We start from the raw sequence: 23,257 nt of genomic DNA on the forward strand, positions 1-23,257 counted from the left end.
TGCGTGACGGGGGGGATCAGGCTGCGTGACGGGGGGGATCAGGCTGCGTGACGGGGGGATCAGGCTGCGTGACGGGGGGGATCAGGCTGCGTGACGGGGGGGATTAGGCTGGGTGACGGGGGGGATCAGGCTGCGTGACGGGGGATTAGGCTGTGTAACAGGAGTGAACGTGTATAAATATGATCCATACTGTTGCAAAGTCCGAAACCAAGAGAGTTAGCTTGTTAGTTATAAATCGATGTCACACGAAGCAATCTGGACTCCATTTATGTTGCCAAAATTGCCTGCAACTTGGTTGCATTAGCTAGCTAACGTTCCCTAGTTTAGCTCGTTGCTAGCGTGGTAAAACATGGTTGGCAGATAAACAATATTTTGGCTAGCTAGCTAATTTTCACAGCCAGCATTTGGTCTACATCGATGCTGTTACAATTACCAAACATTTGGATAAACAAATTATTTTGAAACCGTGATGTATGACAGGATTGGATGTTTGAATTTCAATTGCGTTTTAGTTGCTTGAGATGATGTCACTTGTAATTTTCATCAGAAATGACGTCCAAATTGCTTCGTGTGACACGGGCTTTAACCGTAAGGGGAAAAACGGTTGCATACCAGCCGCGGAGGGGGTTCATGGATGGATGCCATCGTTGTGAGCAAAATAACATTTTTCTAGCATGGATGCTTTGCTGTGGCTGTTGTTCTTCATCGGTGGCACTATCGTAGCTACTCTGCATGCCCAGCCTGTGTTAGCATGGTGGCTAAGTGTGACATGTTTTCCTATGAGAACTGTACACTGTCTTTGGTCATGACGGTCTTTCACTATTGTGTTCCAGGTGGGTATAGTAGGTTGTACAGGAGCAGGGTAGTGACTGTTGATGATGATGTTCCAGGTGGGTATAGTAGGTTGTACAGGAGCAGGGTAGTGACTGTTGATGATGATGATGATGATGTTCCAGGTGGGTATAGTAGGTTGTACAGGAGCAGGGTAGTGACTGTTGATGATGATGATGATGTTGTTCCAGGTGGGTATAGTAGGTTGTACAGGAGCAGGGTAGTGACTGATGATGATGATGATGATGATGTTCCAGGTGGGTATAGTAGGTTGTACAGGAGCAGGGTAGTGACTGTTGATGATGATGATGATGTTCCAGGTGGGTATAGTAGGTTGTACAGGAGCAGGGTAGTGACTGATGATGATGATGATGATGTTCCAGGTGGGTATAGTAGGTTGTACAGGAGCAGGGTAGTGACTGTTGATGATGATGATGATGTTCCAGGTGGGTATAGTAGGTTGTACAGGAGCAGGGTAGTGACTGTTGATGATGATGATGATGATGTTCCAGGTGGGTATAGTAGGTTGTACAGGAGCAGGGTAGTGACTGTTGATGATGATGATGATGTTGTTCCAGGTGGGTATAGTAGGTTGTACAGGAGCAGGGTAGTGACTGATGATGATGATGATGATGTTCCAGGTGGGTATAGTAGGTTGTACAGGAGCAGGGTAGTGACTGATGATGATGATGTTCCAGGTGGGTATAGTAGGTTGTACAGGAGCAGGGTAGTGACTGTTGATGATGATGATGATGTTCCAGGTGGGTATAGTAGGTTGTACAGGAGCAGGGTAGTGACTGTTGATGATGATGATGATGATGTTCCAGGTGGGGATAGTAGGTCGTACAGGAGCAGGGTAGTGACTGTTGATGATGATGATGATGTTGTTCCAGGTGGGTATAGTAGGTCGTACAGGAGCAGGGTAGTGACTGATGATGATGATGATGATGTTCCAGGTGGGTATAGTAGGTTGTACAGGAGCAGGGTAGTGACTGTTGATGATGATGATGATGTTCCAGGTGGGTATAGTAGGTCGTACAGGAGCAGGGTAGTGACTGTTGATGATGATGATGATGATGTTCCAGGTGGGTATAGTAGGTTGTACAGGAGCAGGGTAGTGACTGTTGATGATGATGATGATGTTCCAGGTGGGTATAGTAGGTTGTACAGGAGCAGGGTAGTGACTGATGATGATGATGATGATGTTGTTCCAGGTGGGTATAGTAGGTTGTACAGGAGCAGGGTAGTGACTGTTGATGATGATGATGATGTTGTTCCAGGTGGGTATAGTAGGTTGTACAGGAGCAGGGTAGTGACTGTTGATGATGATGATGATGATGTTCCAGGTGGGTATAGTAGGTTGTACAGGAGCAGGGTAGTGACTGATGATGTTGATGATGATGTTCCAGGTGGGTATAGTAGGTTGTACAGGAGCAGGGTAGTGACTGTTGATGATGATGATGATGTTCCAGGTGGGTATAGTAGGTCGTACAGGAGCAGGGTAGTGACTGTTGATGATGATGATGATGATGTTCCAGGTGGGTATAGTAGGTTGTACAGGAGCAGGGTAGTGACTGTTGATGATGATGATGATGTTCCAGGTGGGTATAGTAGGTTGTACAGGAGCAGGGTAGTGACTGATGATGATGATGATGATGTTGTTCCAGGTGGGTATAGTAGGTTGTACAGGAGCAGGGTAGTGACTGTTGATGATGATGATGATGTTGTTCCAGGTGGGTATAGTAGGTTGTACAGGAGCAGGGTAGTGACTGTTGATGATGATGATGATGATGTTCCAGGTGGGTATAGTAGGTTGTACAGGAGCAGGGTAGTGACTGATGATGTTGATGATGATGTTCCAGGTGGGTATAGTAGGTTGTACAGGAGCAGGGTAGTGACTGATGATGATGATGATGATGTTCCAGGTGGGTATAGTAGGTTGTACAGGAGCAGGGTAGTGACTGTTGATGATGATGATGATGTTCCAGGTGGGTATAGTAGGTTGTACAGGAGCAGGGTAGTGACTGTTGATGATGATGATGATGTTCCAGGTGGGTATAGTAGGTTGTACAGGAGCAGGGTAGTGACTGATGATGATGATGATGATGATGTTCCAGGTGGGTATAGTAGGTTGTACAGGAGCAGGGTAGTGGACTGTTGATGATGATGATGATGTTGTTCCAGGTGGGTATAGTAGGTTGTACAGGAGCAGGGTAGTGACTGTTGATGATGATGATGATGATGTTCCAGGTGGGTATAGTAGGTTGTACAGGAGCAGGGTAGTGACTGTTGATGATGATGATGATGTTCCAGGTGGGTATAGTAGGTTGTACAGGAGCAGGGTAGTGACTGATGATGATGATGATGATGTTCCAGGTGGGTATAGTAGGTTGTACAGGAGCAGGGTAGTGACTGATGATGTTGATGATGATGTTCCAGGTGGGTATAGTAGGTTGTACAGGAGCAGGGTAGTGACTGATGATGATGATGATGATGATGTTGTTCCAGGTGGGTATAGTAGGTTGTACAGGAGCAGGGTAGTGACTGTTGATGATGATGATGATGTTCCAGGTGGGTATAGTAGGTTGTACAGGAGCAGGGTAGTGCATGTTGATGATGATGATGATGTTCCAGGTGGGTATAGTAGGTTGTACAGGAGCAGGGTAGTGACTGTTGATGATGATGATGATGATGTTCCAGGTGGGTATAGTAGGTTGTACAGGAGCAGGGTAGTGACTGTTGATGATGATGATGATGTTGTTCCAGGTGGGTATAGTAGGTTGTACAGGAGCAGGGTAGTGACTGTTGATGATGATGATGATGATGTTCCAGGTGGGTATAGTAGGTTGTACAGGAGCAGGGTAGTGACTGTTGATGATGATGATGATGATGTTCCAGGTGGGTATAGTAGGTTGTACAGGAGCAGGGTAGTGACTGATGATGATGATGATGATGTTCCAGGTGGGTATAGTAGGTTGTACAGGAGCAGGGTAGTGACTGTTGATGATGATGATGATGATGTTCCAGGTGGGTATAGTAGGTTGTACAGGAGCAGGGTAGTGACTGTTGATGATGATGATGATGATGTTCCAGGTGGGTATAGTAGGTTGTACAGGAGCAGGGTAGTGACTGTTGATGATGATGATGTTCCAGGTGGGTATAGTAGGTTGTACAGGAGCAGGGTAGTGACTGTTGATGATGATGATGATGATGTTCCAGGTGGGTATAGTAGGTTGTACAGGAGCAGGGTAGTGACTGTTGATGATGATGATGATGATGTTCCAGGTGGGTATAGTAGGTTGTACAGGAGCAGGGTAGTGACTGTTGATGATGATGATGTTCCAGGTGGGTATAGTAGGTTGTACAGGAGCAGGGTAGTGACTGTTGATGATGATGATGATGTTGTTCCAGGTGGGTATAGTAGGTTGTACAGGAGCAGGGTAGTGACTGTTGATGATGATGATGATGATGTTCCAGGTGGGTATAGTAGGTTGTACAGGAGCAGGGTAGTGACTGTTGATGATGATGATGATGTTGTTCCAGGTGGGTATAGTAGGTTGTACAGGAGCAGGGTAGTGACTGATGATGATGATGATGATGTTCCAGGTGGGTATAGTAGGTTGTACAGGAGCAGGGTAGTGACTGTTGATGATGATGATGATGTTGTTCCAGGTGGGTATAGTAGGTTGTACAGGAGCAGGGTAGTGACTGTTGATGATGATGATGATGTTCCAGGTGGGTATAGTAGGTTGTACAGGAGCAGGGTAGTGACTGTTGATGATGATGATGATGTTCCAGGTGGGTATAGTAGGTTGTACAGGAGCAGGGTAGTGACTGTTGATGATGATGATGATGTTCCAGGTGGGTATAGTAGGTTGTACAGGAGCAGGGTAGTGACTGATGATGATGATGTTCCAGGTGGGGATAGTAGGTTGTACAGGAGCAGGGTAGTGACTGATGATGATGATGATGTTGTTCCAGGTGGGTATAGTAGGTTGTACAGGAGCAGGGTAGTGACTGATGATGATGATGATGATGTTCCAGGTGGGTATAGTAGGTCGTACAGGAGCAGGGTAGTGACTGTTGATGATGATGTTCCAGGTGGGGATAGTAGGTCGTACAGGAGCAGGGTAGTGACTGTTGATGATGATGATGATGTTGTTCCAGGTGGGTATAGTAGGTTGTACAGGAGCAGGGTAGTGACTGTTGATGATGATGATGATGTTCCAGGTGGGTATAGTAGGTTGTACAGGAGCAGGGTAGTGACTGTTGATGATGATGATGATGTTCCAGGTGGGTATAGTAGGTTGTACAGGAGCAGGGTAGTGACTGATGATGATGATGATGATGTTCCAGGTGGGTATAGTAGGTCGTACAGGAGCAGGGTAGTGACTGTTGATGATGATGATGATGATGTTCCAGGTGGGTATAGTAGGTTGTACAGGAGCAGGGTAGTGACTGTTGATGATGATGATGATGATGTTCCAGGTGGGTATAGTAGGTCGTACAGGAGCAGGGTAGTGACTGTTGATGATGATGATGATGATGTTCCAGGTGGGTATAGTAGGTCGTACAGGAGCAGGGTAGTGACTGTTGATGATGATGATGATGTTGTTCCAGGTGGGTATAGTAGGTCGTACAGGAGCAGGGTAGTGACTGTTGATGATGATGATGATGTTGTTCCAGGTGGGTATAGTAGGTCGTACAGGAGCAGGGTAGTGACTGTTGATGATGATGATGATGTTCCAGGTGGGTATAGTAGGTTGTACAGGAGCAGGGTAGTGACTGTTGATGATGATGATGATGTTCCAGGTGGGTATAGTAGGTCGTACAGGAGCAGGGTAGTGACTGTTGATGATGATGATGATGTTCCAGGTGGGTATAGTAGGTTGTACAGGAGCAGGGTAGTGACTGTTGATGATGATGTTGTTCCAGGTGGGGATAGTAGGTCGTACAGGAGCAGGGAAGTCCTCTCTGACTCTAGGATTGTTCCGCATCATCGAGGCGTGTGAGGGAGAGATTCATATAGATGGAGTTAACATCGCTACGCTGGGTCTACATGAACTCCGCTCCAGGATCACCATCATACCACAGGTACACACCCACATGCAGACGCACTCAAACTAACCCACACTCTTCTGGATACATGTTATATTTAAAATATCTTTATTTTTCCCCTCCCTCCCCCTCCCCTCCCTCCTTTCCCTCTCTCCCCCTTCTCTCTCCCCCCCTCCCTTTCCTCCTTTCCCTCTCTCCCCTTCCTCTTTTCCCACTCTCCCCCTTTTCTCCCTTCCTCTCCCCTCCCTCCTATCCCTCTCTCCCCCTCTTCCCCCCCCCCCTCCAGGACCCAGTGTTGTTCTCTGGGTCTCTGAGGATGAATCTGGACCCCTTCGATGGCTACTCTGATGAGGAGGTGTGGAGAGCCCTGGAGCTGTCCCATCTCAAGAGTTTTGTGTCTGGCCTGCCGGACAAACTCAACCACGAGTGTTCAGAGGGGGGAGAGAACCTTAGGTACACAAGGCTACATAGGCCTACATAGAATTACATACACACACAGCTTCTGGTTTGCTCTCTTGTCCTTCTCTCCTTACCTCTTCCTTCTCTCCTTACCTCTCTCCTCCTCTTCTTACCTCTCTCCTTACCTCTCTCCTCCTCTTCTTACCTCTCTCCTTACCTCTCTCCTCCTCTTCTTACCTCTCTCCTTACCTCTCTCCTCCTCTTCTTACCTCTCTCCTTACCTCTCTCCTCCTCTTCTTACCTCTCTTCTTACTTCTCTCCTTCTCTTCTTACCTCTTCTTACTTCTCTCCTTCTCTTCTTACCTCTTCTTACTTCTCTCCTTCTCTTCTTACCTCTTCTTACCTCTCTCCTTCTCTTCTTACCTCTCTCCTTCTCTCCTTACCTCTCTCCTTCTCTTCTCTCCTTCTCTCCTTACCTCTCTCCTTCTCTTCTTACCTCTCTTCTTACCTCTCTCCTTCTCTCCTTACCTCTCTCCTTCTCTTCTCTCCTTCTCTCCTTACCTCTCTCCTTCTCTTCTTACCTCTCTTCTTACCTCTCTCCTTCTCTTCTTACCTCTCTCCTTCTCTTCTTACCTCTCTCCTTCTCTTCTTACCTCTCTCCTTCTCTTCTTACCTCTCTCCTTACCTTTCTCCTCTCTCCTTCTCGTTTCTTACCTCTCTCTCTCTAACATCTCTCTCTCTCTCCAGTCTGGGTCAGCGCCAGCTGGTGTGTCTGGCCCGAGCCCTCCTGAGGAAGACCAAGATCCTGGTTCTGGATGAGGCCACAGCTGCTGTGGACCTGGAGACAGACAACCTGATCCAGTCCACCATCAGAACCCAGTTTGATGACTGTACTGTCCTGACCATCGCACACAGACTCAATACTATCATGGACTACACCAGGTAATATACACACAGACTCAGTACTATCATGGACTACACCAGGTAATATACACACAGACTCAGTACTATCATGGACTACACCAGGTAATATACACACAGACTCAGTACTATCATGGACTACACCAGGTAATATACACACAGACTCAGTACTATCATGGACTACACCAGGTAATATACACACAGACTCAGTACTATCATGGACTACACCAGGTAATATACACACAGACTCAGTACTATCATGGACTACACCAGGTAATATACACACAGACTCAGTACTATCATGGACTACACCAGGTAATATACACACGGACTCAATACTATCATGGACTACACCAGGTAATATATACACAGACTCAGTACTATCATGGACTACACCAGGTAATATACACACAGACTCAGTACTATCATGGACTACACCAGGTAATATACACACAGACTCAGTACTATCATGGACTACACCAGGTAATATACACACAGACTCAATACTATCATGGACTACACCAGGTAATATACACACAGACTCAGTACTATCATGGACTACACCAGGTAATATACAAACAGACTCAGTACTATCATGGACTACACCAGGTAATGTACACACAGACTCACTACTATCATGGACTACACCAGGTAATATACACACAGACTCAGTACTATCATGGACTACACCAGGTAATATACACACAGACTCAGTACTATCATGGACTACACCAGGTAATGTACACACAGACTCAGTACTATCATGGACTACACCAGGTAATATACACACAGACTCAATACTATCATGGACTACACCAGGTAATGTACACACAGACTCAGTACTATCATGGACTACACCAGGTAATATACACACAGACTCAATACTATCATGGACTACACCAGGTAATATACACACAGACTCAGTACTATCATGGACTACACCAGGTAATATATACACAGACTCAGTACTATCATGGACTACACCAGGTAATATACACACAGACTCAATACTATCATGGACTACACCAGGTAATATATACACAGACTCAGTACTATCATGGACTACACCAGGTAATATACACACAGACTCAGTACTATCATGGACTACACCAGGTAATATACACAGACTCAGTACTATCATGGACTACACCAGGTAATATACACACAGACTCAGTACTATCATGGATTACACCAGGTAATATACACACAGACTCAGTACTATCATGGACTACACCAGGTAATATACACACAGACTCAATACTATCATGGACTACACCAGGTAATATACACACAGACTCAATACTATCATGGACTACACCAGGTAATATACACACAGACTCAGTACTATCATGGACTACACCAGGTAATATACACACAGACTCAGTACTATCATGGACTACACCAGGTAATATACACACAGACTCAATACTATCATGGACTACACCAGGTAATATACACACAGACTCAATACTATCATGGACTACACCAGGTAATATACACACATACTCAGTACTATCATGGACTACACCAGGTAATATACACACAGACTCAGTACTATCATGGATTACACCAGGTAATATACACACAGACTCAATACTATCATGGACTACACCAGGTAATATACACACATACTCAGTACTATCATGGACTACACCAGGTAATATGTGAAAACACACACACCTGCTCTCTCTCATCTCTCTCTCCTCCTCCCTTCAGAGTGCTGGTCCTGGATAAAGGGGAGATGGCAGAGTTTGACTCTCCCTCCACTCTCATCACCAAGAGAGGAATCTTCTACAAGATGGCTAAAGACTCTGGACTGGTCTGAGGGGCAAACGGGAGAGGACTGGCGCTTAAAGATGACATCCTTACAGAGAACTCCTCCTCCAACCCCCTCTTCCCCTCCTCCGACCGGGAGGCTGTGCAGGGTAGAGGTAGCAGAGGGAGAGAGAGGAGATTTCTAAGGATTTCAATGTTTCTGAATGATAAGTCTGTGTAAATTATGGGAGCACTCTACCTCCACTCCTCCCTTCCTCCCTCCATCCCTCCCTCTACTTCTCCTGCCCCTCCACTCTCTACTACAGAATATGTAAAGGATTCACTCCACTGAACCTGATGCTGCTGCTTCTCCAGGACAAATCCCTTCCAACAACTCTTACTGCTGTTACTCCTACCACCATCCCTCCCTCCCTTAACTAAAGACTTCTCCAGGACAAATCCCTTCCAACAACTCTTACTGCTGTTACTCCTACCACCATCCCTCCCTCCCTTAACTAAAGACTTCTCCAGGACAAATCCCTTCCAACAACTCTTACTGCTGTTACTCCTACCACCATCCCTCCCTCCCTTAACTAAAGACTTCTCCAGGACAAATCCCTTCCAACAACTCTTACTGCTGTTACTCCTCCCTCCCTCCCTTAACTAAATACTTCTCCAGGACAAATCCCTTCCAACAACTCTTACTGCTGTTACTCCTACCACCATCCCTCCCTCCCTTAACTAAAGACTTCTCCAGGACAAATCCCTTCCAACAACTCTTACTGCTGTTACTCCTCCCTCCCTCCCTTAACTAAAGACTTCTCCAGGACAAATCCCTTCCAACAACTCTTACTGCTGTTACTCCTCCCTCCCTCCCTTAACTAAATACTTCTCCAGGACAAATCCCTTCCAACAACTCTTACTGCTGTTACTCCTACCACCATCCCTCCCTCCCTTAACTAAATACTTCTCCAGGACAAATCCCTTCCAACAACTCTTACTGCTGTTACTCCTCCCTCCCTCCCTTAACTAAATACTTCTCCAGGACAAATCCCTTCCAACAACTCTTACTGCTGTTACTCCTACCACCATCCCTCCCTCCCTTAACTAAAGACTTCTCCAGGACAAATCCCTTCCAACAACTCTTACTGCTGTTACTCCTACCACCATCCCTCCCTCCCTTAACTAAATACTTCTCCAGGACAAATCCCTTCCAACAACTCTTACTGCTGTTACTCCTCCCTCCCTCCCTCCCTTAACTAAAGACTTCTCCAGGACAAATCCCTTCCAACAACTCTTACTGCTGTTACTCCTCCCTCCCTCCCTTAACTAAAGACTTCTCCAGGACAAATCCCTTCCAACAACTCTTACTGCTGTTACTCCTACCACCATCCCTCCCTCCCTTAACTAAATACTTCTCCAGGACAAATCCCTTCCAACAACTCTTACTGCTGTTACTCCTCCCTCCCTCCCTTAACTAAATACTTCTCCAGGACAAATCCCTTCCAACAACTCTTACTGCTGTTACTCCTACCACCATCCCTCCCTCCCTTAACTAAAGACTTCTCCAGGACAAATCCCTTCCAACAACTCTTACTGCTGTTACTCCTACCACCATCCCTCCCTCCCTTAACTAAATACTTCTCCAGGACAAATCCCTTCCAACAACTCTTACTGCTGTTACTCCTCCCTCCCTCCCTCCCTTAACTAAAGACTTCTCCAGGACAAATCCCTTCCAACAACTCTTACTGCTGTTACTCCTACCACCATCCCTCCCTCCCTTAACTAAAGACTTCTCCAGGACAAATCCCTTCCAACAACTCTTACTGCTGTTACTCCTACCACCATCCCTCCCTCCCTTAACTAAAGACTTCTCCAGGACAAATCCCTTCCAACAACTCTTACTGCTGTTACTCCTCCCTCCCTCCCTTAACTAAATACTTCTCCAGGACAAATCCCTTCCAACAACTCTTACTGCTGTTACTCCTCCCTCCCTCCCTTAACTAAATACTTCTCCAGGACAAATCCCTTCCAACAACTCTTACTGCTGTTACTCCTCCCACCATCCCTCCCTCCCTTAACTAAAGACTTCTCCAGGACAAATCCCTTCCAACAACTCTTACTGCTGTTACTCCTACCACCATCCCTCCCTCCCTTAACTAAAGACTTCTCCAGGACAAATCCCTTCCAACAACTCTTACTGCTGTTACTCCTCCCTCCCTCCCTTAACTAAAGACTTCTCCAGGACAAATCCCTTCCAACAACTCTTACTGCTGTTACTCCTCCCACCATCCCTCCCTCCCTTAACTAAATACTTCTCCAGGACAAATCCCTTCCAACAACTCTTACTGCTGTTACTCCTACCACCATCCCTCCCTCCCTTAACTAAAGACTTCTCCAGGACAAATCCCTTCCAACAACTCTTACTGCTGTTACTCCTCCCTCCCTCCCTTAACTAAAGACTTCTCCAGGACAAATCCCTTCCAACAACTCTTACTGCTGTTACTCCTACCACCATCCCTCCCTCCCTTAACTAAAGACTTCTCCAGGACAAATCCCTTCCAACAACTCTTACTGCTGTTACTCCTACCACCATCCCTCCCTCCCTTAACTAAAGACTTCTCCAGGACAAATCCCTTCCAACAACTCTTACTGCTGTTACTCCTACCACCATCCCTCCCTCCCTTAACTAAATACTTCTCCAGGACAAATCCCTTCCAACAACTCTTACTGCTGTTACTCCTACCACCATCCCTCCCTCCCTTAACTAAAGACTTCTCCAGGACAAATCCCTTCCAACAACTCTTACTGCTGTTACTCCTCCCTCCCTCCCTTAACTAAAGACTTCTCCAGGACAAATCCCTTCCAACAACTCTTACTGCTGTTACTCCTACCACCATCCCTCCCTCCCTTAACTAAAGACTTCTCCAGGACAAATCCCTTCCAACAACTCTTACTGCTGTTACTCCTACCACCATCCCTCCCTCCCTTAACTAAAGACTTCTCCAGGACAAATCCCTTCCAACAACTCTTACTGCTGTTACTCCTACCACCATCCCTCCCTCCCTTAACTAAAGACTTCTCCAGGACAAATCCCTTCCAACAACTCTTACTGTTTCTCCCAAACTCTGTTTGTTCAACTATCCTTTAAACGGGTGTCTGGATTCTTGCAGAATTTGTCCGCTCCGGTTTGCTGGGAAGTCAGAAGTTCAGTCAGAAGGCCATCTGATCTGCTCTCCTCTCTCAAACAGACTCAGAATACCACCTAGGATTTTTTTTGAATATTTTATTCTAAATGGGCATTTTGTGCTTTTGAAAGTGTACTCTGTTAAGAGACTATAAAAGAGTCCTTTTTGTTTTTTCTCTGCCCCAGATTGCCTTTATTGCCATCAGAGGAAAGAATCAGAATATTCTAATTTGTTCTATCCAATGTAACCGGAATGTTCTGATCTTTTATCTCCAATAGAACCGGGTGGACTATGGTTGAATATTTATTTGACAGACAGTGCAATGTTATCCCCACAGGGAGTGAGTGAATGGATATCTGTCCAATCACAGACGTCAGCTGGAGAAACCTGTCCCATCAGTCAGATCCCGCCCCCCTCTACGTTGAGTAGTGGTAAAGAGAGTGAGGTCACCCACCCTTGACCTCTGCCTGGGTGGCCTTTGACCCTTGACCTCCCAGATGCTGCTTTCCATAGTGCCACACCTCAAACGGCATCCTACACCACACTTCTCTTGACCCAAGCCCTGTGTGGCAGTCTGTTGTCTGTAACCTGTAACTAGCCTAGTGAGAGACATGTCTGTAACCTATAACTAGCCTGGGGAGAGACATGTTGTCTGTAACCTATAACTAGCCTGGGGAGAGACATGTTGTCTGTAACCTGTAACTAGCCTAGGGAGAGACATGTTGTCTGTAACCTGTAACTAGCCTGGGGAGAGACATGTTGTCTGTAACCTGTAACTAGCCTGGGGAGAGACATGTTGTCTGTAACCTGTAACTAGCCTGGGGAGAGACATGTTGTCTGTAACCTGTAACTAGCCTAGGGAGAGACATGTTGTCTGTAACCTATAACTAGCTTGGGGAGAGACATGTTGTCTGTAACCTGTAACTAGCCTGGGGAGAGACATGTTGTCTGTAACCTGTAACTAGCCTGGGGAGAGACATGTTGTCTGTAACCTGTAACTAGCCTAGGGAGAGACATGTTGTCTGTAACCTGTAACTAGCCTAGGGAGAGACATGTTGTCTGTAACCTGTAACTAGCCTGGGGAGAGACATGTTGTCTGTAACCTGTAACTAGCCTGGGAGAGACATGTTGTCTGTAACCTGTAACTAGCCTGGGGAGAGACATGTTGTCTGTAACCTGTAACTAGCCTGGGGAGAGACATGTTGTCTGTAACCTGTAACTAGCCTGGGGAGAGACATGTTGTCTGTAACCTGTAACTAGCCTAGGGAGAGACATGTTGTCTGTAACCTGTAACTAGCCTAGGGAGAGACATGTTGTCTGTAACCTATAACTAGCCTGGGGAGAGACATGTTGTCTGTAACCTGTAACTAGCCTAGGGAGAGACATGTTGTCTGTAACCTGTAACTAGCCTAGTGAGAGACATGTTGTCTGTAACCTATAACTAGCCTGGGAGAGACATGTTGTCTGTAACCTATAACTAGCCTGGGAGAGACATGTTGTCTGTAACCTGTAACTAGCCTAGGGAGAGACATGTTGTCTGTAACCTGTAACTAGCCTGGGGAGAGACATGTTGTCTGTAACCTGTAACTAGCCTAGGGAGAGACATGTTGTCTGTAACCTGTAACTAGCTTAGGGAGAGACATGTTGTCTGTAACCTGTAACTAGCCTAGGGAGAGACATGTTGTCTGTAACCTGTAACTAGCCTAGGGAGAGACATGTTGTCTGTAACCTGTAACTAGCCTGGGGAGAGACATGTTGTCTGTAACCTGTAACTAGCCTAGGGAGAGACATGTTGTCTGTAACCTGTAACTAGCCTGGGGAGAGACATGTTGTCTGTAACCTGTAACTAGCCTAGGGAGAGACATGTTGTCTGTAACCTGTAACTAGCCTGGGGAGAGACATGTTGTCTGTAACCTGTAACTAGCCTAGGGAGAGACATGTTGTCTGTAACCTGTAACTAGCCTGGGGAGAGACATGTTGTCTGTAACCTGTAACTAGCCTGGGGAGAGACATGTTGTCTGTAACCTGTAACTAGCCTGGGGAGAGACATGTTGTCTGTAACCTATAACTAGCCTAGGGAGAGACATATTGTCTGTAACCTGTAACTAGCCTAGGGAGAGACATGTTGTCTGTAACCTGTAACTAGCCTGGGGAGAGACATGTTGTCTGTAACCTGTAACTAGCCTAGGGAGAGACATGTTGTCTGTAACCTGTAACTAGCCTGGGGAGAGACATGTTGTCTGTAACCTGTAACTAGCCTGGGGAGAGACATGTTGTCTGTAACCTGTAACTAGCCTGGGGAGAGACATGTTGTCTGTAACCTGTAACTAGCCTGGGGAGAGACATGTTGTCTGTAACCTGTAACTAGCCTGGGGAGAGACATGTTGTCTGTAACCTGTAACTAGCCTGGGGAGAGACATGTTGTCTGTAACCTGTAACTAGCCTAGGGAGAGACATGTTGTCTGTAACCTGTAACTAGCCTAGGGAGAGACATGTTGTCTGTAACCTATAACTAGCCTGGGGAGAGACATGTTGTCTGTAACCTGTAACTAGCCTAGGGAGAGACATGTTGTCTGTAACCTGTAACTAGCCTAGTGAGAGACATGTTGTCTGTAACCTATAACTAGCCTGGGAGAGACATGTTGTCTGTAACCTATAACTAGCCTGGGAGAGACATGTTGTCTGTAACCTGTAACTAGCCTAGGGAGAGACATGTTGTCTGTAACCTGTAACTAGCCTGGGGAGAGACATGTTGTCTGTAACCTGTAACTAGCCTAGGGAGAGACATGTTGTCTGTAACCTGTAACTAGCTTAGGGAGAGACATGTTGTCTGTAACCTGTAACTAGCCTGGGGAGAGACATGTTGTCTGTAACCTGTAACTAGCCTGGGGAGAGACATGTTGTCTGTAACCTGTAACTAGCCTGGGGAGAGACATGTTGTCTGTAACCTATAACTAGCCTAGGGAGAGACATATTGTCTGTAACCTGTAACTAGCCTAGGGAGAGACATGTTGTCTGTAACCTGTAACTAGCCTGGGGAGAGACATGTTGTCTGTAACCTGTAACTAGCCTAGGGAGAGACATGTTGTCTGTAACCTGTAACTAGCCTAGTGAGAGACATGTTGTCTGTAACCTGTAACTAGCCTAGTGAGAGACATGTTGTCTGTAACCTGTAACTAGCCTAGGGAGAGACATGTTGTCTGTAACCTGTAACTAGCCTAGGGAGAGACATGTTGTCTGTAACCTGTAACTAGCCTGGGGAGAGACATGTTGTCTGTAACCTGTATCTAGCCTAGGGAGAGACATGTTGTCTGTAACCTGTAACTAGCCTGGGGAGAGACATGTTGTCTGTAACCTGTAACTAGCCTGGGGAGAGACATGTTGTCTGTAACCTGTAACTAGCCTGGGGAGAGACATGTTGTCTGTAACCTGTAACTAGCCTGGGGAGGGACATGTTGTCTGTAACCTGTAACTAGCCTAGGGAGAGACATGTTGTCTGTAACCTGTATCTAGCCTAGGGAGAGACATGTTGTCTGTAACCTGTAACTAGCCTGGGGAGGGACATGTTGTCTGTAACCTGTAACTAGCCTAGGGAGAGACATGTTGTCTGTAACCTGTAACTAGCCTAGGGAGAGACATGTTGTCTGTAACCTGTAACTAGCCTAGGGAGAGACATGTTGTCTGTAACCTGTAACTAGCCTAGGGAGAGACATGTTGTCTGTAACCTGTAACTAGCCTGGGGAGAGACATGTTGTCTGTAACCTGTAACTAGCCTAGGGAGAGACATGTTGTCTGTAACCTGTAACTAGCCTGGGGAGAGACATGTTGTCTGTAACCTGTAACTAGCCTGGGGAGAGACATGTTGTCTGTAACCTGTAACTAGCCTGGGGAGAGACATGTTGTCTGTAACCTGTAACTAGCCTAGGGAGAGACCTGGCTGGCTTGCTTTATTTAAATGAATGTAATACACATTGTTATATCCTTCTGGTTAAATCCCAAATGGCACCCTATTCCCTACATAGTGCACTACTTTTGACCAGGTCCCATAGTGCTCTGTTCAAAAGTAGTGCACTTTATAGGGAATAGGGTGCCATTTGGGCCAAATATAGGATAATTTGACTGTAGCCTTCTGCGTTGAGCAGAGACAACTTTTTCCTTGTTGGCACTTTATCTGTTGGTTAGTAGGTGTTATTATATTATTGAACCTCTGGAGCCATACGCTATTGGGTTAGTCAGGCTGATCAGCAAGTCTCAATAAGGTGTTGGGATCAACAAGTCTCAATAAGGTGTTGGGATCAACAAGTCTCAATAAGGTGTTGGGTTAGTCAGACTGATCAGCAAGTCTCAATAAGGTGTTGGGTTAGTCAGGCTGATCAACAAGTCTCAATAAGGTGTTGGGTTAGTCAGACTGATCAGAAAGTCTCAATAAGGTGTTGGGATCAACAAGTCTCAATAAGGTGTTGGGATCAACAAGTCTCAATAAGGTGTTGGGTTAGTCAGACTGATCAGCAAGTCTCAATAAGGTGTTGGGTTAGTCAGGCTGATCAACAAGTCTCAATAAGGTGTTGGGTTAGTCAGGCTGATCAGCAAGTCTCAATAAGGTGTTGGGTTAGTCAGACTGATCAGAAAGTCTCAATAAGGTGTTGGGATCAACAAGTCTCAATAAGGTGTTGGGATCAACAAGTCTCAATAAGGTGTTGGGTTAGTCAGACTGATCAGAAAGTCTCAATAAGGTGTTGGGATCAACAAGTCTCAATAAGGTGTTGGGTTAGTCAGACTGATCAGCAAGTCTCAATAAGGTGTTGGGTTAGTCAGACTGATCAGCAAGTCTCAATAAGGTGTTGGGTTAGTCAGGCTGATCAACAAGTCTCAATAAGGTGTTGGGTTAGTCAGGCTGATCAGCAAGTCTCAATAAGGTGTTGGGTTAGTCAGGCTGATCAGCAAGTCTCAATAAGGTGTTGGGTTAGTCAGGCTGATCAGCAAGTCTCAATAAGGTGTTGGGTTAGTCAGGCTGATCAACAAGTCTCAATAAGGTGTTGGGTTAGTCAGGCTGATCAGCGATTATCAATAAGGTGTTGGGTTAGTCAGGCTGATCAACAAGTCTCAATAAGGTGTTGGGTTAGTCAGACTGATCAGAAAGTCTCAAGCCTCAAACACCTTAGTAATATATTCTCTCCATGGACTCATGTTACTCATTTTCACTGGGGGGTGCGTCCCAAATGTCAACTCATTCTACATTTGACCAGGGCCCATATGGGGGAATAGGAAGTCATTAATGACCAGGGCCCATATGGGGGAATAGGAAGTCATTAATGACCAGGGCCCATATGGGGGAATAGGAAGTCATTAATGACCAGGGCCCATATGGGGGAATAGGAAGTCATTAATGACCAGGGCCCATATGGGGGAATAGGAAGTCATTAATGACCAGGGCCCATATGGGGGAATAGTGTGTTCTCAGAAGGTGAAGCCAGTAGTGGCCTACTGGGCCGAGGCTTTGATGTTGCTTTCCTGTGGCGTTACTTCTTTATTTTATCCTTGGTGGGGTTTATTTTATGTAAATCAAGGAGACGTGCTTTTGATTTGTCTGTTGAGTGTAAGGGGTTGTCCCAAATGTCACCCTATTCCCTATGTAGTGCATTACTATGGGCCCTATTCCCTATGTAGTGCGCTACTATGGGCCCTATTCCCTATGTAGTGCGCTACTATGGGCCCTATTCCCTATGTAGTGCGCTACTATGGGCCCTATTCCCTATGTAGTGCGCTACTATGGGCCCTATTCCCAATGTAGTGCGCTACTATGGGCCCTATTCCCTATGTAGTGCGCTACTATGGGCCCTATTCCCTATGTAGTGCGCCACTATGGGCCCTATTCCCTATGTAGTGCGCCACTATGGGCCCTATTCCCTATGAAGTGCGCTACTGTGGGCCCTATTCCCTATGTAGTGCTCTACTATGGGCCCTATTCCCTATGTAGTGCTCTACTATGGGCCCTATTCCCTATGTAGTGCTCTACTATGGGCCCTATTCCCTATGTAGTGCACTATAAATGGAATAAGGTGCCATTAGGGAGACAAGCCATCTCAGAACATACGCTGTTAAACCATTGAGTACATAACTGTGCTGTTACATATTTATATAATTTGTAAGTATGCATATTGTAATTATTTTATATTTGTATACATGCACTAGTTTATAAGTGTGCATTATTTTTTCGGGACATGAATCAAACTGACGTGTAAAAAAGTTGAAAAAAATAAAGTACTTTTTTTGTTAACCTGTCTCTGTCTGTTTGTCTGGTCTGTTTGTCTGGTCTGTTTGTCTGGTCTGTTTGTCTGGTCTGTTTGTCTGGTCTGTTTGTCTGGTTTGGTCTGTCTGGTCTGTCTGTCTGGTCTGGTCTGTTTGTCTGGTTTGGTCTGTTTGTCTGGTTTGGTCTGTCTGGTCTGTCTGTCTGGTCTGTCTGTGTCTGGTTTGGTCTGTTTGTCTGGTCTGTCTGTCGATCTTTGGCCAGGATTCAATCCAAGGCACGTTACAGGTCGACACTCTAAACAGCCGACAACGCTCCTCTAAAGGCAATGTCCCCAGCGTTCACGGAGATCACATTCATGGTAAATGCTGAAGATGTTTGTTCATCCATAAATTGCATGTAAAAGTTTCATTGACAGCTGTCCAGTACGCAGCTTTATAACACAGATTGAATCCTGTCCAGTACGCAGCTTTATAACACAGATTGAATCCTGTCCAGTACACAGCTTTATAACACAGATTGAATCCTGTCCAGTACGCAGCTTTATAACACAGATTGAATCCTGTCCAGTACGCAGCTTTATAACACAGATTGAATCCTGTCCAGTAGGCAGCTTTATAACACAGATTGAATCCTGTCCAGTACGCAGCTTTATAACACAGATTGAATCCCGGCCAGTACGCAGCTTTATAACACAGATTGAATCCTGTCCAGTACGCAGCTTTATAACACAGATTGAATCCCGGCCAGTACGCAGCTTTATAACACAGATTGAATCCTGTCCAGTACGCAGCTTTATAACACAGATTGAATCCTGTCCAGTACGCAGCTTTATAACACAGATTGAATCCCGGCCAGTACGCAGCTTTATAACACAGATTGAATCCTGTCCAGTACACAGCTTTATAACACAGATTGAATCCTGTCCAGTACACAGCTTTATAACACAGATTGAATCCTGTCCAGTACACAGCTTTATAACACAGATTGAATCCTGTCCAGTACGCAGCTTTATAACACAGATTGAATCCTGTCCAGTACGCAGCTTTATAACACAGATTGAATCCTGTCCAGTACACAGCTTTATAACACAGATTGAATACTGTCCAGTACGCAGCTTTATAACACAGATTGAATCCTGTCCAGTACGCAGCTTTATAACACAGATTGAATCCTGTCCAGTACGCAGCTTTATAACACAGATTGAATCCTGTCCAGTACGCAGCTTTATAACACAGATTGAATCCCGGCCAGTACGCAGCTTTATAACACAGATTGAATCCTGTCCAGTACGCAGCTTTATAACACAGATTGAATCCCGGCCAGTACGCAGCTTTATAACACAGATTGAATCCCGGCCAGTACGCAGCTTTATAACACAGATTGAATCCTGTCCAGTACGCAGCTTTATAACACAGATTGAATCCTGTCCAGTACACAGCTTTATAACACAGATTGAATCCTGTCCAGTACACAGCTTTATAACACAGATTGAATCCTGTCCAGTACGCAGCTTTATAACACAGATTGAATCCTGTCCAGTACGCAGCTTTATAACACAGATTTAATCCTGTCCAGTACACAGCTTTATAACACAGATTTAATCCTGTCCAGTACACAGCTTTATAACACAGATTGAATCCTGTCCAGTACGCAGCTTTATAACACAGATTGAATCCTGTCCAGTGTCTCTGAAGGAGAGAAAGAATACAAGAGAAGGAACAGGTTTGTGTAACGAAACAGCCCAGGATCAGATTAGCCTTTACCAGCTCTGTGTAATGAAACAGCCCAGGATCAGATTAGCCTTTACCAGCTCTGTGTGTAATGAAACAGCCCAGGATCAGATTAGCCTTTACCAGCTCTGTGTGTAATGAAACAGCCCAGGATCAGATTAGCCTTTACCAGCTCTGTGTAATGAAACAGCCCAGGATCAGATTAGCCTTTACCAGCTCTGTGTGTAATGAAACAGCCCAGGATCAGATTAGCCTTTACCAGCTCTGTGTGTAATGAAACAGCCCAGGATCAGATTAGCCTTTATCAGCTCTGTGTCTAACGAAACAGCCCAGGATCAGATTAGCCTTTACCAGCTCTGTGTAATGAAACAGCCCAGGATCAGATTAGCCTTTACCAGCTCTGTATGTAATGAAACAGCCCAGGATCAGATTAGCCTTTACCAGCTCTGTGTGTAATGAAACAGCCCAGGATCAGATTAGCCTTTATCAGCTCTGTGTGTAATGAAACAGCCCAGGATCAGATTAGCCTTTACCAGCTCTGTGTAATGAAACAGCCCAGGATCAGATTAGCCTTTATCAGCTCTGTGTGTAATGAAACAGCCCAGGATCAGATTAGCCTTTACCAGCTCTGTGTGTAATGAAACAGCCCAGGATCAGATTAGCCTTTACCAGCTCTGTGTGTAATGAAACAGCCCAGGATCAGATTAGCCTTTACCAGCTCTGTGTGTAATGAAACAGCCCAGGATCAGATTAGCCTTTACCAGCTCTGTGTGTAATGAAACAGCCCAGGATCAGATTAGCCTTTACCAGCTCTGTGTAATGAAACAGCCCAGGATCAGATTAGCCTTTACCAGCTCTGTGTAATGAAACAGCCCAGGATCAGATTAGCCTTTACCAGCTCTGTGTGTAATGAAACAGCCCAGGATCAGATTAGCCTTTATCAGCTCTGTGTGTAATGAAACAGCCCAGGATCAGATTAGCCTTTATCAGCTCTGTGTGTAATGAAACAGCCCAGGATCAGATTAGCCTTTAAAAGCTCTGTGTGTAATGAAACAGCCCAGGATCAGATTAGCCTTTACCAGCTCTGTGTGTAATGAAACAGCCCAGGATCAGATTAGCCTTTATCAGCTCTGTGTGTAATGAAACAGCCCAGGATCAGATTAGCCTTTACCAGCTCTGTGTGTAATGAAACAGCCCAGGATCAGATTAGCCTTTACCAGCTCTGTGTAATGAAACAGCCCAGGATCAGATTAGCCTTTACCAGCTCTGTGTAATGAAACAGCCCAGGATCAGATTAGCCTTTACCAGCTCTGTGTGTAATGAAACAGCCCAGGATCAGATTAACCTTTACCAGCTCTGTGTGTAATGAAACAGCCCAGGATCAGATTAGCCTTTACCAGCTCTGTGTAATGAAACAGCCCAGGATCAGATTAGCCTTTACCAGCTCTGTGTGTAATGAAACAGCCCAGGATCAGATTAGCCTTTACCAGCTCTGTGTAATGAAACAGCCCAGGATCAGATTAGCCTTTACCAGCTCTGTGTGTAATGAAACAGCCCAGGATCAGATTAGCCTTTACCAGCTCTGTGTAATGAAACAGCCCAGGATCAGATTAGCCTTTACCAGCTCTGTGTAATGAAACAGCCCAGGATCAGATTAGCCTTTACCAGCTCTGTGTAATGAAACAGCCCAGGATCAGATTAGCCTTTACCAGCTCTGTGTAATGAAACAGCCCAGGATCAGATTAGCCTTTACCAGCTCTGTGTGTAATGAAACAGCCCAGGATCAGATTAGCCTTTACCAGCTCTGTGTGTAATGAAACAGCCCAGGATCAGATTAGCCTTTACCAGCTCTGTGTGTAATGAAACAGCCCAGGATCAGATTAGCCTTTACCAGCTCTGTGTGTAATGAAACAGCCCAGGATCAGATTAGCCTTTAACAGCTCTGTGTAATGAAACAGCCCAGGATCAGATTAGCCTTTATCAGCTCTGTGTAATGAAACAGCCCAGGATCAGATTAGCCTTTACCAGCTCTGTGTAATGAAACAGCCCAGGATCAGATTAGCCTTTATCAGCTCTGTGTGTAATGAAACAGCCCAGGATCAGATTAGCCTTTACCAGGTCTGTGTAATGAAACAGCCCAGGATCAGATTATCCTTTACCAGCTCTGTGTGTAATGAAACAGCCCAGGATCAGATTAGCCTTTACCAGCTCTGTGTGTAATGAAACAGCCCAGGATCAGATTAGCCTTTACCAGCTCTGTGTGTAATGAAACAGCCCAGGATCAGATTAGCCTTTATCAGCTCTGTGTGTAATGAAACAGCCCAGGATCAGATTAGCCTTTATCAGCTCTGTGTGTAATGAAACAGCCCAGGATCAGATTAGCCTTTACCAGCTCTGTGTGTAATGAAACAGCCCAGGATCAGATTAGCCTTTACCAGCTCTGTGTGTAATGAAACAGCCCAGGATCAGATTAGCCTTTACCAGCTCTGTGTAATGAAACAGCCCAGGATCAGATTAGCCTTTACCAGCTCTGTGTGTAATGAAACAGCCCAGGATCAGATTAGCCTTTACCAGCTCTGTGTAATGAAACAGCCCAGGATCAGATTAGCCTTTACCAGCTCTGTGTGTAATGAAACACCCCAGGATCAGATTAGCCTTTACCAGCTCTGTGTGTAATGAAACAGCCCAGGATCAGATTAGCCTTTATCAGCTCTGTGTGTAATGAAACAGCCCAGGATCAGATTAGCCTTTATCAGCTCTGTGTGTAATGAAACAGCCCAGGATCAGATTAGCCTTTATCAGCTCTGTGTGTAATGAAACAGCCCAGGATCAGATTAGCCTTTATCAGCTCTGTGTGTAATGAAACAGCCCAGGATCAGATTAGCCTTTATCAGCTCTGTGTGTAATGAAACAGCCCAGGATCAGATTAGCCTTTACCAGCTCTGTGTGTAATGAAACAGCCCAGGATCAGATTAGCCTTTATCAGCTCTGTGTGTAATGAAACAGCCCAGGATCAGATTAGCCTTTATCAGCTCTGTGTGTAATGAAACAGCCCTGGATCAGATTAGCCTTTATCAGCTCTGTGTGTAATGAAACAGCCCAGGATCAGATTAGCCTTTATCAGC

The 23,257-nt window shown here is 45.5% G+C and overlaps 1 protein-coding gene across 1 annotated transcript in view; it reads left to right on the forward strand.

Annotated features, from left to right (window-relative positions):
- Positions 1 to 18,433, forward strand: part of LOC106591937 (multidrug resistance-associated protein 1) — a 110,109-nt gene extending 91,676 nt beyond the window's left edge. The window contains 4 exon segments of the mRNA XM_082972938.1: positions 5,767 to 5,925; positions 6,176 to 6,342; positions 7,036 to 7,230; positions 8,926 to 18,433. Of these exon segments, the coding sequence (XP_082829064.1) occupies positions 5,767 to 5,925; positions 6,176 to 6,342; positions 7,036 to 7,230; positions 8,926 to 9,034 (630 nt within the window). The 3' untranslated portion in view covers positions 9,035 to 18,433.
- The last annotated feature ends 4,824 nt before the right edge of the window (positions 18,434 to 23,257 follow it).

This window comes from Salmo salar, chromosome 03, assembly GCF_965601325.2.
Source record: "Salmo salar chromosome 03, fSalSal1, whole genome shotgun sequence".
Classification (NCBI taxonomy): Eukaryota; Metazoa; Chordata; class Actinopteri; order Salmoniformes; family Salmonidae; genus Salmo; species Salmo salar.